The 15,980-nt window shown below is 28.2% G+C and overlaps 4 protein-coding genes across 6 annotated transcripts; 1 reads left to right on the top strand and 3 right to left on the bottom strand.

Moving 5' to 3' along the window:
- Positions 1-77: 77 nt before the first annotated feature.
- Positions 78-4,693, bottom strand: LOC122514834 (serine/threonine-protein kinase grp). Of its 3 annotated transcripts, none has more exons than XM_043631908.1 (8): positions 4,629-4,693; positions 4,131-4,233; positions 2,839-3,062; positions 2,420-2,740; positions 1,973-2,176; positions 781-1,013; positions 568-702; positions 78-386 (listed from the first exon to the last, which is right to left on the bottom strand). In XM_043631908.1, exons 2-8 carry the CDS (start codon positions 4,190-4,192, stop codon positions 201-203), a joined length of 1,365 nt encoding a protein of 454 aa, XP_043487843.1. In that variant the 5' UTR covers positions 4,193-4,233; positions 4,629-4,693; the 3' UTR covers positions 78-200. The 3 variants fall into 3 exon arrangements, with proteins under 3 accessions (XP_043487843.1, XP_043487842.1, XP_043487844.1); XM_043631907.1 differs by having other exon boundaries at positions 4,131-4,408; positions 4,629-4,679; XM_043631909.1 differs by lacking the exon at positions 4,629-4,693 and adding an exon at positions 3,891-3,989 and having other exon boundaries at positions 4,131-4,547.
- A 240-nt stretch (positions 4,694-4,933) lies between these two features.
- LOC122514778 (splicing factor 3A subunit 3-like) lies at positions 4,934-6,809 on the bottom strand. Its single transcript, XM_043631813.1, has 2 exons — positions 6,452-6,809; positions 4,934-6,330 (listed from the first exon to the last, which is right to left on the bottom strand). The coding sequence occupies exons 1-2, from the start codon at positions 6,662-6,664 to the stop codon at positions 5,041-5,043; spliced, it is 1,503 nt and encodes a 500-aa protein (XP_043487748.1). The 5' UTR covers positions 6,665-6,809; the 3' UTR covers positions 4,934-5,040.
- A 539-nt stretch (positions 6,810-7,348) lies between these two features.
- Positions 7,349-8,891, top strand: LOC122514806 (regulator of microtubule dynamics protein 1-like). Its single transcript, XM_043631858.1, has 4 exons — positions 7,349-7,511; positions 7,608-7,829; positions 7,930-8,178; positions 8,283-8,891. The coding sequence occupies exons 1-4, from the start codon at positions 7,422-7,424 to the stop codon at positions 8,628-8,630; spliced, it is 909 nt and encodes a 302-aa protein (XP_043487793.1). The 5' UTR covers positions 7,349-7,421; the 3' UTR covers positions 8,631-8,891.
- A 577-nt stretch (positions 8,892-9,468) lies between these two features.
- Positions 9,469-12,811, bottom strand: LOC122514807 (protein Wnt-7b-like). The gene is made up of 5 exons (XM_043631859.1): positions 12,753-12,811; positions 12,314-12,389; positions 10,667-10,846; positions 10,123-10,453; positions 9,469-9,975 (listed from the first exon to the last, which is right to left on the bottom strand). Exons 1-5 carry the CDS (start codon positions 12,755-12,757, stop codon positions 9,824-9,826), a joined length of 744 nt encoding a protein of 247 aa, XP_043487794.1. The 5' UTR covers positions 12,758-12,811; the 3' UTR covers positions 9,469-9,823.
- Between the last annotated feature and the right edge of the window lie 3,169 nt (positions 12,812-15,980).

Below are 15,980 nucleotides of genomic sequence, written 5' to 3'. Positions count from 1 at the left end.
AGAAAAATTTGTTTGGAAGATTTAGAAAAAGAAGAATAATAAAAAGGTAGTTTTAAACAATTAAACGATAAAGGATATAACTTCATATAAGTATTTTATTAAAAAAATATATAAAAGAACATCATTGTTAAATTTTACCTCTTAACTTGGCACAAAAAATCTTATTTAGTCACGATTTTCATAGAGGTAGGCAACACACGTCATATAACAGGTACTTTTAAAATAATATCGGAAAGGAGGGATTTGAATTTAACAAACTTTCTTTTAAACTCAAGACCGCATCCCTTAGATAATCTAAAATCTACCAATAATTTATTATCCATTTCAAGAACATTCGCTTTGAACACCAAAGGCATATTTCTTTTGTCTACCGTTGATATAGTAATCTGAAAAAATATTATTTGTATAGAATAACAAAAAAGAAGTCATTATATATGAAAAATAATATATTAAAGGTCACGTCAGTCCTTAAGAACCTGCCTTAGACTTTCTATCGAGGAAAGTTTAAAGGAAAGCTCATAAAAAACTTGGCGCTTAATATATTAATAATGGTTGATTGATACGTACTATGCGAAAATCATTAATACGATAAGTATAACTCTCATATTGTAAACAGTTTAATAATCTTTTTACTGTCGTTTCAAAATCTGTTGTCACGAAAAATCTAGTCATACGTCTAACAAGCTGTTGGAAAGGTGTTTGCTGAAATGCATGATAATATAAATAGCATTATTTCATTTAATTTTTAATTTATGTGTATATATATATATATAAGCTTACCGAACTTGAATGTGCAGTACATTGCATCGGTTGAGTACAAAGTAATAAATCTTCGATATGAGCAGGTTGAGAAAACGAGAAACCTGTCTTTTCATCTAATTTCATATTCTCAATATTTACATTTTCCTCTCCAACAAAATCAGGTTGCGATAAACAAGATCTCGATGGATTACATCCATCTACTTGACTATAATTACTAACGGGCATATTATATCTATTACTATGTAGATCATCTGTAGTAACAAAAATATGAAATATATCATTTTTATTTTTATTATATATTATAGATGTCTAAGGTATTTCCAGTTAAACAGTGTCAGAATACTCTTTGCACGAAAATAGGAAAAAAGAAATTTCATTCAAAATTTGATTCAAAAGTTACGATGCAAATTGTAAATCATTTAATTTCTCATTCGAAGTATCAACAATCTCTGAAACCATTGTAGAAGGAAATAAACCTGTTTCACATAATTGTGAATACGCATTCGAGAAAATATTTTAATTTTATTTTCGTGAATAGAATACGCTGATATCGTTTGATTGGAAAAACTTCAAACAAGCGCTGTATATTTGGATATGAAAATGAATATATCATGTTAGGATATTTAATATTATTACTTTACAACAAACTTATTTATAAAATAATATTCTTCATAAAAGTATTTTGGTTGGATGTGTGCGCCAATGCTCTTTGCTTTGGTAATCTAGCTTTATGACCGTTAATTGAAATCATAGAGCTGTATTACCAAAGAAAAGGTAATAGCTTTTAATAATATCGATGTCGTTGTGAAAAGGTGAAAATATTTATAATTACATTGCTGAAAAAAGGAAAATATTAGCGATGGGAATGGAATAATAATTGTATAGAAAATATGTATATTTTAGATGATATAAAAACATTTATCCAATCGTTAAAAATTGCATAGAAGATAGATAATATATCTATTTGTAATTTTCGAATACTTACATTCATTCTAGAAAACGACAAAAACCGTAGAAACAGATGTCCACGTAGTTAGGTACCAAGCAGCTTTGGGTAATTTTGTATATGCTCAAAGTCACTCAGTACCTGACTAAGTAAACACTGGATACATATTTAACAATGCAGTTCAAGCGACGATAAATATAAGCATTTGAAAAAATAATCAATTACTAAAAGAAGAACATTTTGTTATTAATCGCACTTACGTACCTTTTTTAAATGGTGTAAGAAACCATCGATGATTTTTGATCTCTGATATTGTATATCTAGCGGATGGTAGGTGAGCAAGAATTTTTTTGATTAAAGACAATTCTAAATTATCCAATTTTTTCCATGGTGTAAGTGACATGTATGTACCTTTCCTCCATGCCATATATTCTGGACATTCTGCCAAGGATTGATCCCAAGGCAGTTCTATATTTCAGAGATGGACCAGTTAAAAACTAAAGAATGTAAGCTACGCATTAGAATTCTTATTTAATTGAAACTACAAGGCACATTGATCTATACAAGTGGTAAATATTAACAATTTTTCCTTATTTATTTATCATTTATAATATTCCATAAATAGAAGAATCAAATATATTTGCAATAATAATATATATAGGGTGGTAACAAAATAGAGTTCAATATAATAAAAGAATATGTGTTACTTACCTCCACACAGTAAAGCAACCAGAATTATACCGCAAGACCATATATCGGCAGGTTCTGCGTAATAAGCTTGTACGAGAACTTCCGGTGCTACGTACGGTAATGTTCCACATTTCTTTTCTAAAGTGCGCTCTCTTCCTTGGACACGAAAAATAGTTGCCAATCCAAAATCTGTTATTTTTAAGTTATCGTTATCGTCTAATAATAAATTTTCTGGTTTAAGATCCCTATGTGCAACTCCTCGACTGTGTATATATTCAACAGCGGAAATTAATTGTTTAAAATATCTCTGAGCTTCGTACTTAGGCATACCGATATCAGGTTCTGTTAAGAATAATATAATAATTATTTTTTTTTATATTTTCTCTCACGAGATTATGGTATGTACCATCGGATAAAAGTAAAATATTAAAATATCATACCAATTCTATCGTAAAGTTCTCCACCGGAAGCATATTCTAAAAATATATATTCCATATTTGGTTCACTACGCTTTCCAAAAAACTGTATGATATTAGAATTCGACAACATTCTGTGAATGGTTGTTTCTTTTTTTACGCTTTGTCGAGCATCCGGATGTTTTAGTACATCTACCATCTTCATGGCGACGGCTTCGCCTGTAGTCTTGTTAATAACCAACTTGACTCTAAACAGAAAGAATTATATTTAAAAATGATGATATTTATTTGACGCGTTGTTATGGAGTATTTTAAAACACATGTAAAAAAAAATTAATTTACAAAGAGAAGTGAATTTATGTGTCTTTTATAATCATATCTGTGACGTAAAAGAAAAAGAAAAAAGTAAAAGAGAGAGAGAAAAATTAAATAATTTGAAATATTACAAAACAATTTTTCAATGTTCAATTAATATCTTATGAAATAAATTTTAGGTAGATCAAATTAAAATCATTCAAATAATTCAATCATTTTGTCGAGGATTTGAGAAAGTCAATTTGATTTGTTTTTTAAATAGAATATCCTATGTTTTTTGTTTATAACAATTAAAAGAAGTATTAATTTACAAGTAAAAAGATATTAAACATCGTTTAAATCCTAAATCTAATTATCAACAAGATATTAACAAAAGTTTGCGTCGGCATAAGATCACAATGGAAAATAAATCTTTTGAGTATTATGAACATTGCATTTGTCGATACGAATGCAAAGAATGCAATATCGGTTTGCGTATTAAAAAATGTTTCAAGGCTCGTTGCATTAAAAATTATTCTTGAAAGAAAACTTCTCACGTAATTAAAATCTAAGAGAAAAGAAGATTATAATTTATTGTTATTTGCTCTTAATATGATCAGTCAACGTAATTCATACTAACATTCAAATATTTCATTCGTACAAAATGCTTCAGCCAAAAATATTAGTCGTTCAAAGTGTTAACGAAATATTAACAAATATTTAAGGACGAATAAGGTTTAATATTTGTTTTTACTTGAAAATTAACGGTTCTTTCTAATTACCGTAAAAGAAATAGTCCGTTTCATTTTAAAAAAAGAAAAAAAAAAAACCAAAACAAAGTTCTTTTTTTGTTTTATGTTCCTCTTGACACTGTGAAACCTCTGTAGAAATAATTAGTAATTTAATTTACAATGTAGAAATTATTCGAATTAGATATGCTTCACGTTGTATATTTAATATATCGTATAATATATCTGATTATAATAATATATATATATATTTGTAAATATCTATATACTTACTCGCCATAAGCACCTTCTCCTAACGTGTGTCCTAAAATCCAACCTTCGACAAATTCCGTCATTTTGCTTCAGCATGCCTCCGCAAACGGGTTACTAACGGTTGCTGAATATTTACCAAAATTCAAATATATATATATATATGTTTATTAAAAGTAATATAAGGACGTTTCAATGATTAATCATTTTAATCTAAACATTTGTTTCAAGTTTTCTTCTTCAAATGTTCTTTCAATATTTCGTACGTTCTTGTTGAAGTTGAGAGCTTTATAATTTTTCGGCTAAAACGATTAAATTCAAAACACGTGGTTAGAAAACGACAGGACAATGAATTGAACTTCAAAACATTCATTTTGTTTGATTAAAAAATAATTGTAAGTAGAAAATAATAATGTAATTATTAATATTAATGATTAATCAACGATAGTTTCATTCAATTAAATATATACGGTTATTAATAGTAATAATCATATAAAAACGATCACCAATCGATGTACAAACCAATATATATAGACCATTTTCGGAGCACTGTACAAATTAGTATCGGCGTGAAGCAATCGGCGTTGCTATAGCCAGAAATATTTTTTTTCCTATCAGATGGCGCTTCGGATGCTTGTCGATTGTTCTGATTGGTTGTTGAAAATACAACCCTTTTTAATATTTCCAATGAAACGCCTTTAGGAATTTAAAAATAAATCTTAAATTAAATTAAGGAATTAATATAAACAAGATATTTAAGTAAAAAAAAAATGATATATTTAATGAATAATAACAAACAGAGATAGATATTATATTATAATAAACAATTTTTTTTTCTATATTATATTTTTTATTAAACATATTATATCGATTATGTCATAAGTGAAGTTTACTTAAGATAATTTTAATTACATAAACGTTGTACTTAAATGCTTTATAACAAGCCTTGTCTTTTAAGATCTTCATATGTTTTACGATTAACCACATTCCCAAGGGAATCTTCAAATTCTTCTTCCTGTTCCGGTTGCCAACGTTCGGCTTGCTTTTGAGTTTTCAATTTTTCCCATAAAGCAAGAGCATCTTCTATCTGAGTCACATTGGCAAAGTGTGCGGTATTCGGTATACCAAGACAACGCATGCCATGAGCGTGTCTCCATTCCGCAAAATGTCTTTGGAAAGCTTTAGGTCCTTTGTATGTAAAATTACCACAAATTTCACAGTTGTAACTAATATTAAGACCGTGTAATTTATACAACCAATATGGTATAGGCTTGCCGTCCCAACCAAGAGGCAAATTTTTAGGATTATAAGGAACTTCGTTATCATCTTCTTCTTCCGATTCACTCGCGCTTGCTTCTGCATCCGAATCACCTCGTTCACCTTCTGTCCTAGCTTGTTTCCTTTGTACATTTTCTTTAGTAGAAACTCTTTGACTAGAAACCAATTCTGCAAGCTTGTAAACGTGAGACTCTATCCTTGCAATTTCTTTCTGTTTTTCCGTATCTTTACCTTTGCCAGACTTTTTATTTTTACTTTTAGCTAATAAATTTGGATCGAGAGAAGCCTCGCCCTTAGTGCTAAAAAGTCTCTGCGCTCTTTCCTCCAAAGTACCACCACATTTTAAACCTAAAGCCATCAATGCAGATTTTAATCTATCCAATCCGAGGGACGCTAGTTCTTCCCAAGATGAAAAAGCGGAAAGTTCCAAATGTGCTCCGACGTGAGCCAATGCGCTTCCAGTTTCCTTTGGCCATCCAGGAAATGTATTATTTTCCCACTGCGTTTCGAACTCCTTATTAGCTTCTTCAATTTCTGCACTTATATCTAACAGTGGTCTAACTCTACTCAAATAATCAACCAAATACGATAAAAGGACTTCAATGTATCTGGAGTATTCGGCATTTTTCCTTTCTCTTGGAATATCGAATAGATGATCGAACGTAGACAAATAACTAATGTAATCAACCTTTTCGATACCCTTAAGATTAATATACTTTTCGTAGCATTCATGAAGATCCAAATACTTTCCGTAACCTTCCTCGTCAGTGAATTCAACAAGGTTGGACAATTCTTCTGTTGGATTTTCCCTCATTTTGGCTAATTCTTCAAATTCGACTGACATTGGTACGCTAATTTCATTCGGATGTCTACGATAGAATTCTTTGATAGATTTTAATCGAGAATAAAATTCAGAAAATTCGTTTGGACCCGAAAGTGCTTGTACCTGAAAAATCGTATTAAAATTATTGTATATTCAACAAATGAATGATTATAAAAATGTATAAGCTTAGGTATATATACATATACAAACATATGAGATACTTTTCAAACATATAACTTCTTACCTCTTCTTTTCTTTGACCATCTTTGTCTTCGTACAAATCTTGTAAATTAGCAGTACTATCCATATACTGATCCAATAACATTTTTAATCTATGCTCAGAATTAATATTTTCACGATGGCCTGGTTTTTTGAAAAGCATTTCTTTTACCATAGCATCCATCAACCGTTCTCTTTCCTCGTGATAACGTCGTTGTTGTTCCAATATCGTTTCCATTATATAGTTTAATTAATATAAATTATATATTTATTATATATTTATTTTTTTAATATATATGTATATACTTTATTATTTATTATAATTTAATATTTTTTTAACGTTGTTTACAATATATTTCACTCCAACTGTATGATAAACTTCAGCGACGTGAGCGGACAAAATATGAACTAAAACATAGAGGTTGGCAACTTTGGATGAATATTATCGATATTAGAAATCGATATTAGAAATACTGAATAAATCGATACTTGCATAAAAATGTTGGCAACAGTGGATGATAACAGAGGTTGGCAACTCTGGATGAGTAATATCGATATTAGAAATATTGAATAAGTCGATACTTGCATAAAATTGTTGGCAGCAGTGGATGATAACAAAGGTTGGCAACTCTGAATCAGTGTTATCGATATTAGAAATCTGCATTATTGACCGTTGGTATGTCATTATTTTTTAATTCATAAATTGCTTATAAATTGTTCACTTTAGCTGGTGTTAAATTATTGTCGATTATTTCTTTTACTCTGTATAAGTTAAATTATTTTCATTTTAAGTAAAAATCAAGTAGGAATTTAATGTGCTTTTTCTTTACATAGTTTATTTGTTCTGTCATTTCTCTTTTTCTTTCTCTTGTTTGTATAATATATTTTTTTTCTTAAATATAATATATAAATATATGTATATAAGTGTAAGTAAAGAATATATTTGATGTGATTTGATTATTTTGATGTGAATTTGAATTGATTAATATTTAACAATGTCGTGGAAAGTTTTTCGTTTCCTAACCTCCATCAACATATGTCAAAGATTTGATATGTATAAAGTTGCATTAGTAGCAGTACAAAGGGTAATCAAATTATTCCTTTCTTTTCCTCTTACGATAAAATAACAATAATTTGTAATTATTAATGTTTCTGACTTTCTTTTTCTATTTTATTAACAGAGTAAAAAACGTAACTTTAATCAATTGGTTTATGTAGCACCTGCTACTATGGGGCTTTGGATTTTTCAATCTGCCAATGAAAAAGATAAAGATAAAGATAATAATAATAATAATAATGATGAAAAGGAAATTACTGTGAAGGAAGGGTTTATTGTAACAAGTGATGCTTTGTACGAGCGAGGCTTGTACAAACAGGTGTATGATCATTTGTCGAATTACAAGGTATAACAGAGTTACATGTGTAATGTCAAGTGCTTTTAAATACTTTTCACACACACACACACACACATGAGATATTATTTATTTATTTTTATATACCTAGCATAACGGAGATGTAGAAATCTTGTGGCGGCTAAGTAGGGTTCTATACAAATTGTCAGAGACGGCTAATGAATCGGAAGCCAATAAAATGATTTTAGAAGCTTACGATTATATACAAACTGCAATTAGTATCCAAGAGGATCATTACGCTGTACAAAAGTGGATGGCGATATTACTCGATAGTAAAAGTTCTTTGGAAGGCATGAAGTCAAGGATACAACAATTATACACCATTAAGAAGCACATGCTTGTACGATATTTATATGTTTTATCTATTTTATACATAGTATCGAATTCTTTTCTTTTTTTGTTTTTATATCATCGCAATGATATTCTTATTTTTTTTTATCATAGAGGGCAATAGAATTAAATCCAAAGGACGCTACCATTTTGTACATGCTCGGCACTTGGTGTTATCATGTATCTGATTTAGCTTGGTATCAAAGAAAAATTGCATCGTTGGTATTCGGAGAACCTCCGAATTCATCCTTCGAAGAGGCATTAACGTATTTTGAAAAGGCAGAAGAAATGAGTCCTAATTTTTACAGTCTCAATTTGCTTATGTTAGCAAAAACTTATTTAAAATTAGGTAGAAAAGAAGATGCTTTAAAATATTTAAAATTGACTACGGAATATCCAACCACTGATCATGGGGATGTTCAATCTAAAAAAGAAGCGCAAGAAATTCTTAACTCTTTATGAAGTTCTTCGACGTATTGTTTTTTCTTTTTTTTTTTTTTTTAAGTAATTTTATTTGTATCGAAATTACAAAGAGACAGAGGGGGCTCGCATAAATAGGTTGCATAAAAATTTTTTTTTACGTACGCACAATATCAAAAATATTTATTTATAGCTGAAAATTATTATTTAATCAAGCTAAAACTTAATATTTTATTATATTTCAAGTATATAAAGTATGAACAAAAAGAAATACTAATTACAATTCATATCGAATTTCACAGTTTTTACGATTATTATTTTTATAATATAGTTTAAAGTTTATGCTAAACGATCAAACACATAAGTTAGATTTGTTACAATATTGACAATGTTTTATATATATATATGTATATATTTTTGATATGAATTTGCTATGAAATTTCTTGTAAACTCATGTATACAAAATAGTACAAAAAGTTATTATATTAAACTTTTTCATTTACTTCTTTTTTTTCTTTTTGTTTTATAATACTGAACGAGTAAAAAAACGTTAGAAAGAAATAATGAATATTTTTATACATGAATTTACTTTTATTTTCTCTCGCTCTCTGATGCTCTATCACAAAAATAGATAGAAATTTTTTAATACGCTTGTCGTCACGTAACCCAAATCTGGATTACACAGTTATGTTTATTTTAAATACATTAAAATTATCTATATATTTATATATATATATATATATTTTTTAAATATATATAACCTACCTATGGTAAAAAATAAATAATAATTTATATAATGCATTTAAAAATAAGACAAAAGGACAGAGGAGAGAGAAAGAGAGAAAGGTGTCTAGTTGTCATTCTTAATAATAATATATAATAACATTTAGAATAATTATTATTAAGCTTTCAATTATAGTGCAATAAATTGATATGATATTTTTGTCATTAAATCTTTTAGTAAATTTTTGTTTGAAACTATTTTTATACTAGCGTGCGCTTACTTACACACGTAAATCTCACTCGTATAATTTGTTATTGTTAATTTGTATTTTAGCGAGGATTAGGCGTATTATTATTATTATATTGTGTAATATTTAGCAGAGATTAGCCGAACGAATAATACAAAAATAATATCATCGAGATCAGTCGAGATAATCGTCGAATATTTATCTTTTTAATAGACACTTTACGTCAAAGAAACAAAATAAAAATTAAACATATATATATTTATATCATTTGCAAGTGTATTCCTCTGTACGTTCGGTACACGTGTCACAATATACATGACAGCACCAATGAAATTTACATCTACACTGCCAAGTTCTAGTAAATTGATGTGTGTTATAACCACGACCACAACACATCAAATCACATCCATCGGTTCCTAAAAGCAAAAACAAAAAATCAAATCAGAAACATACTTGTTTGTGTGTGTGTGTGTGTGTATGTGAGGATTACATCAGATATCATTATTATATATTTCATAAAAAAACATTATCGACAGACTTCTCTGTATTCTTCTGAAATTTACCTTTACTCGTTCGATTACAATATCTCCCTTGCGTACCCAAACTACCCAAAACCAAATCTGGTTCGCAATAATTTGGCGAAGGTTGTAGAAAGACCAGTTCGCTTCTCTTCGGCATCTTTTTAGACACCATAGTACTTCCCCCATTACTAACTTTATTCCTTTTCAATGCTAAATAGGCTCTCCTCGATTTAATACCGTTTGTTTTTTTCGATGGTTGCTGATCGCGACGCAATTTTACAAAATCGTTTTGTTTCCCTTGAGTTTTAGCATCGTTACCGAGAATAGGTGTTATCTCTTCTGTTGAAACCGAATGCGATATACTTTCAGAAATCTGTAAATATAATTATTACAATTAGTGTCGTCGTATTTGTAATATTTTCTTTTTTTCTTTTTAAATCTAACATACTTTTCATCATATTTATAGAAAAATAGATTGGATAGAATTGAAAGAGAGAGAGAGAGAGAGAGAGAGAGAGATAGAGTACGAAGGAGGATATGATTAATATTCATTGAAATTACGATGAGGAATATGTTCGATCATTACTTGGCTAGTGGGCGGTGGTGGAGGTATGATAGCAACGACAGCTTTAGCTCTATAATATTTTTTCATAAGCGCATCACCAATTTGACGAAAACTAGGTAACGTTCTCCAACATGTTTTCACCGTACAGGAACCTGATACTCCGTGGCATTTGCATTCTGTCTGAAGAAGAGATTTCACGATCTAAAATATTAACAAAATATTATTATTATTATTATTATTATTATTATTATTATTATTATTATTATTATTATAACAATAATAATTATATTATATCGTATAAAACGCGAATTCATTTATTATCCTTTGTATGAATTAATTTTTATAGGAAAAATTGCATTGTTTAATGTGAAAATTGTTCTATTAAAAAAACGTGAGATTTTGTTATTTCTTATAAATTATCTTTTTTATATTATTAGATATAAATATTAAAAGAATGTATATTCTCTTCTTTTTTTTTTTTCGCAAAATTATTTTTAATAACAGTGTTGGAAAATAATTAATAGTTAAAAAAAGAAACAATTATGAAACAGAAAACTATCGTTAACGGTGAGAACAATAATGCGTAAATCTCAAAATAAATTTTATTTTTTAAATGCAGGATAATTTCTATATTTTATTGTATATATATATACATATATTAATATAAAATTCAAAACTAGTCGTAATATTATCTTCAACGTGTTTTAAGAACTCGTGTTATACAGAAGTTTACTGCAATTATTTTTCTTGTTCTTTGATTTAATTTAGTAAAGACAACTTTTAATTAGATTCAATACATATTTATCTATAATTACACATATGTGCTGATAATTATGATAGCAGGTAGCATAAGACAAAAAAAAAATGAAAAACAAATTTATATTTTATGATTTATTTTATTATATATATATATATATTTATAGATTATTTTAATATCAATTCATTTTTCCAATTTTTATTGACTTGGTTCGCTTTCATAATTATCGGTACACATGTATATACATTAAATATAAGAGTAAATGTGTATATATATATATACGTGAAATTTTCTCGATGATTGACCGTTCACACAAGTTATTGCTCGATAAATCAAGATCTATAAGTGTTCGTAGATCGTGTTAAAATAAGGACGTAAATAAACGTACAGCTCATTACTAAGATTATTATCTTGTCAAGCAATTGTAAATCAACCATCGATCGAAATGCATCATTATCGTTAATCCTTTCAAACGAGACGACGAGTTCATTATCAAACCTACGTTTCCTCGCAGATCTCTTTGTCAGTGATTAAAATTTATTTATATATATATGTATATGTATATACAGGGTGAAATGAAAGTAACTTTCCCCAAAATAACTTCCTGATATTATTTTATTTTATTATTTATTCCTTACTCCGCCCCTTTCGGGTTTGGAGGGCTTAACTTTCTGATATTTGATGTCCATTATACTCAATAAATAATAATTCAAATGATTTTTATAATTATTGATTTACATATGAGCAGAACAAAATTTAGGATTGGTGTTAAAGTATTGAAATGATTGTTCTATATCAACTGTGTACTGTGTAATTATTCAAATCTTGAGCTTTGTTTATTCGGGGAAAGGAACTATGATCATATACTATTAGTATTTATTTATTTAATTCTATTATAGATGTACACTAACTTTTCTTCCAGCTTTATTATTGTGAAGATTCATCAGACTTCTAGCATCGCCTTCTATTTCTCTTGCATCCAGGAACCTACGTGCGAACCTGTCGTTATATTACATTAATTATAATATTTAAATACTATCATTCAAAATGATATAATATTTTTAATATTTTTAATATCAATTGAAAAATAAGAAATAAAAATCAGTAAAAAGTAATCAATTAATCGTTAATTAAATATTCTATCGGTTAGTTCTGTTTACAAATTATAGATAAATTGCAATAAAAATTTCAAGTTTCAAATAGAAGTTAATGAAATATGAATAAACGAAGAGAAAGAAATTGTTTATAAATAGATCTAATATATAGATATGCATGCATGCATGCATGAATAAGATATGCATAGGCAGATATCATAATGAAACGTAAAATGATTTTAATTAATCCGCCTACCTCATTCCATAAGTGATGTCTGCACTGCAACCTCCCCATTCCCAACCATTCGGAGCTAATTCCTTTCTCGTCCTGCTAAACGAAAGGACACTGATTATATATTCGTCTATTTTCATTTTCAGTCAAAGGTATGTGTATAATATGAAACTAGATAGAGAAAGAAATGGAGAAAGAAATAAAAAAAAAAAGAGAATGAATGAATGTAAGAAAGAGAGAGAAAGAAGAAAAGAAGTAACACAGGTAATCTCGTTAATATGTTCGCAAGGGACGACAGCAAGAGCCTGCCAAGTCGTCGGTTTACCTTATAGCCGGTTCGCAACCGCAAGCCGTGATATTGCCGCGACTGCAAGCTGCGGTTACCGCGTATGTAACTCCAGCCGAGCTTATCGCGTACGTGAAAGCTGCCTCTCTGCTTCCTGGAATACACACAATTACGATATATTACAATATATATATTCAAATAATATTTAATCATATATACATAGGTATACAATATATTCTACCCCCCAAACAAGTTTCATTTATTAATTTAATGTTCTCTGGTTAGATTATGGATAAAATCTATAAATCTCTTCACATTTTGATATTACTTCATACCTTTTTGTCTATACATTATAATAAATATATAATGTAATACATGTATATACATAGGTATACAATATATTCTATCCTCTACACAAGTTTCATTTATTAATTGAATGTTCTTTGATTAGATTTCTAACAGAATTATAGATAAAATATCTATATATATCTTCATTTTGATATTACTTTATACCTTTTTGTCTATATATTACAATAAATATATAATGTAATACATGTATTTACATAGGTATACAACATATTCTATTTTATAACGTTCATTTATTAATTGAATATATTCTCTGGTTAGATTTTCAACAGAATTATAGATAAAATCTATACATCTCTTCATTTTGATATTACTTCATACCTTTGTGTATACAATACATTTATATTTAAATAATATCTAATCATATATACATTATACGTAGGTATACAATGTATTCTATCCCTTACACAAGTTTCATTTATTAATTGAATGTTCTTTGATTAGATTTTCAACAGAATTATAGATAAAATCTATACATCTCTTCATTTAGATATTACTTCATACCTTTGTGTATACAATACATTTATATTTAAATAATATCTAATCATATATACATTATACGTAGGTATACAATGTATTCTATCCCTTACACAAGTTTCATTCATTAATTGAATGTTCTTTGATTAGATTTTCAACAGAATTATAGATAAAATCTATACATCTCTTCATTTAGATATTACTTCATACCTTTGTGTATACAATACATATATATTTAAATAATATCTAATCATATATACATAGGAATATACAAAATATTCTATCCCCTACATAAGCTTCATTTATTAATTGTTCTTAATGTTCTTAATCTATGTATATATGATTAAATATTATAAAGTTCTTTGGTTAGATTTTCAACACAATTATAGATAAAATCTATACATCTCTTCATTTTGATATTACTTCATACCTTTTTGTCTATACATTACAATAAATATATAAGATAATACATGTATTTACACAGGTATACAACATATTCTATTTTACAACGTTCACTTATTAAATGAATATGTTCTCTTTTTAAATTTTCAACAAAATTATAGATAAAATCTATACATCTCTTCATTTTGATATTACTTCATAACTTTGTCTATATAATACAACGATTATTAGTATAGTGTTCAATATAAAATGCAATAAAAATGTTAATTTATTTTTCTTGTTATTCATTAAAATGAAAAATTAATGAGAAATATATGTAATGATAATAATAATAATAATAATAATAATAGTGTGAGAAAACACGATCGTTATAAACGCCCACGTTTAAAGAGAGTTAGCACATTTTAATTTCCACATAAGATATTTCGCACTTGTGTACGATTAATTACTCTTTCTGTCTCTCTCTCTCTCTCTCTTTCTTTCTTTCTTTCACTGTGAGAGAACACCTTCAACTCGTTTGCCATGTTGAATGAGAGTTATATCGTGCCTTCGTTCCGTCGTGTTCAATCTTTTCTTCTTTCCCCTTTTCCTTCTCTTTTCATCATCATAACCGACACCTACACAACTTATTTCTCTCTTTCTTTCTTTCTTTCTTTCTTTCTCTTGTATATGTCAGACTCGATTCACATTTATGGTTTGTTGCCATGACAGACGTCAACCACTTTTAAATTCGAATCTAAGGTATCACTTCAAAGTTTATTGGGCATCGAATAGAAACGAATTATTAGATTTTAATCCCTTTCTCAATGATAATCACGACGATGATGAAGATGATGATGAAGACGATGATGATTATGATGATGAAGATGATGATTATGATGATAATAACAGAAGGAATCAAGTTACGTAGATTGTTGTTTTTATATAAAATAAAAACAAATGAAATTTATAAAGATCCGGTTAACGATAATAATTACAAATGTATATGTAAAAGAGAAAGAGAGAGAGAGAGAGAGAGAAAAGAAATCTTCCTACGCATGGTTGAACGAGAGGAAGCGTTTGTTAGTCGCGAAAAGTCATAATTCACGGCATGCTCGAGCGTAGAACACGAGAAGTGGATATGGTACAAATAAATATATGCACGCGTCTTTCTTTATTTCTTTATTTCTTTATTTCTTTATTTCTTTGTTTCTTTCTTTCTTTCCAATTCTCTCTTTTCGCGTTCGTTTTTCTAAAGACAAAGAGGCCCGTTTACGACACGTCCTTAACATCCTAACTGCGTACTTTCGAGTGAACGAGTATGTATATATGGGATGTATGTATACTCGAGAGAAAAAGGGGGTTGCAAATAAAGCTGTTAGGCGATCTTTTAGCATATTGTCCCAATGGTAAAATGCTAAACAAAAATATATGATTTAGTGTCAGGTTGTACGTGTGTGGGTGGGTGTCTTGAAAAAAAAGAATAAAAAGAAATAATAATAATGTTCATGTAAAATTGCATAAAATTGTAATTAAGATATATATATGTATATTTTTGGTATAATTATAATTATACTAAATTATTTATATTTATACAAATGTTCTCAAACATAAAAGGTTAATATTTTTTTTTTGAGCCACTGAATAATAAATAATTTATTTCATAGATCATTTTGATTAACTCCGTATTACTTCAAAAAAATCGTTGCAGTAATTCACTCAAATGCACTTAGCAAGCGCTT

This window comes from Polistes fuscatus, unplaced genomic scaffold (genome assembly GCF_010416935.1).
Source record: "Polistes fuscatus isolate 324 unplaced genomic scaffold, CU_Pfus_HIC Scaffold16, whole genome shotgun sequence".
Classification (NCBI taxonomy): domain Eukaryota; kingdom Metazoa; phylum Arthropoda; class Insecta; order Hymenoptera; family Vespidae; genus Polistes; species Polistes fuscatus.
Note: the sequence above shows the minus strand (reverse complement) of the source record. Positions and strands in the feature narration are given on the sequence as shown.

What these genes read in the sequence shown, in the direction of transcription:
- LOC122514806 (XM_043631858.1), top strand. Translation starts at nt 7,422, where the DNA reads ATGTCGTGGAAAGTTTTTCGTTTCCTAACCTCCATCAACATATGTCAA. An exon ending in ATCATTTGTCGAATTACAAG is followed by an intron (nt 7,830 to 7,929) that starts GTATAACAGAGT and finishes TTATATACCTAG; the next exon opens with CATAACGGAGATGTAGAAAT. An exon ending in CCATTAAGAAGCACATGCTT is followed by an intron (nt 8,179 to 8,282) that starts GTACGATATTTA and finishes TTTTTATCATAG; the next exon opens with AGGGCAATAGAATTAAATCC.
- LOC122514807 (XM_043631859.1), bottom strand. An exon ending in CACCACCGCCCACTAGCCAA is followed by an intron (nt 10,454 to 10,666) that starts GTAATGATCGAA and finishes TTATATTTACAG; the next exon opens with ATTTCTGAAAGTATATCGCA. An exon ending in TTGTAATCGAACGAGTAAAG is followed by an intron (nt 9,976 to 10,122) that starts GTAAATTTCAGA and finishes TTTTGCTTTTAG; the next exon opens with GAACCGATGGATGTGATTTG.
- LOC122514778 (XM_043631813.1), bottom strand. Translation starts at nt 6,664, where the DNA reads ATGGAAACGATATTGGAACAACAACGACGTTATCACGAGGAAAGAGAA. An exon ending in ATGGTCAAAGAAAAGAAGAG is followed by an intron (nt 6,331 to 6,451) that starts GTAAGAAGTTAT and finishes ACGATTTTTCAG; the next exon opens with GTACAAGCACTTTCGGGTCC.
- LOC122514834 (XM_043631908.1), bottom strand. Translation starts at nt 4,192, where the DNA reads ATGACGGAATTTGTCGAAGGTTGGATTTTAGGACACACGTTAGGAGAA. An exon ending in TCTTACACCATTTAAAAAAG is followed by an intron (nt 1,014 to 1,972) that starts GTACGTAAGTGC and finishes TTGTTACTACAG; the next exon opens with ATGATCTACATAGTAATAGA. An exon ending in GTACTGCACATTCAAGTTCG is followed by an intron (nt 703 to 780) that starts GTAAGCTTATAT and finishes CATGCATTTCAG; the next exon opens with CAAACACCTTTCCAACAGCT.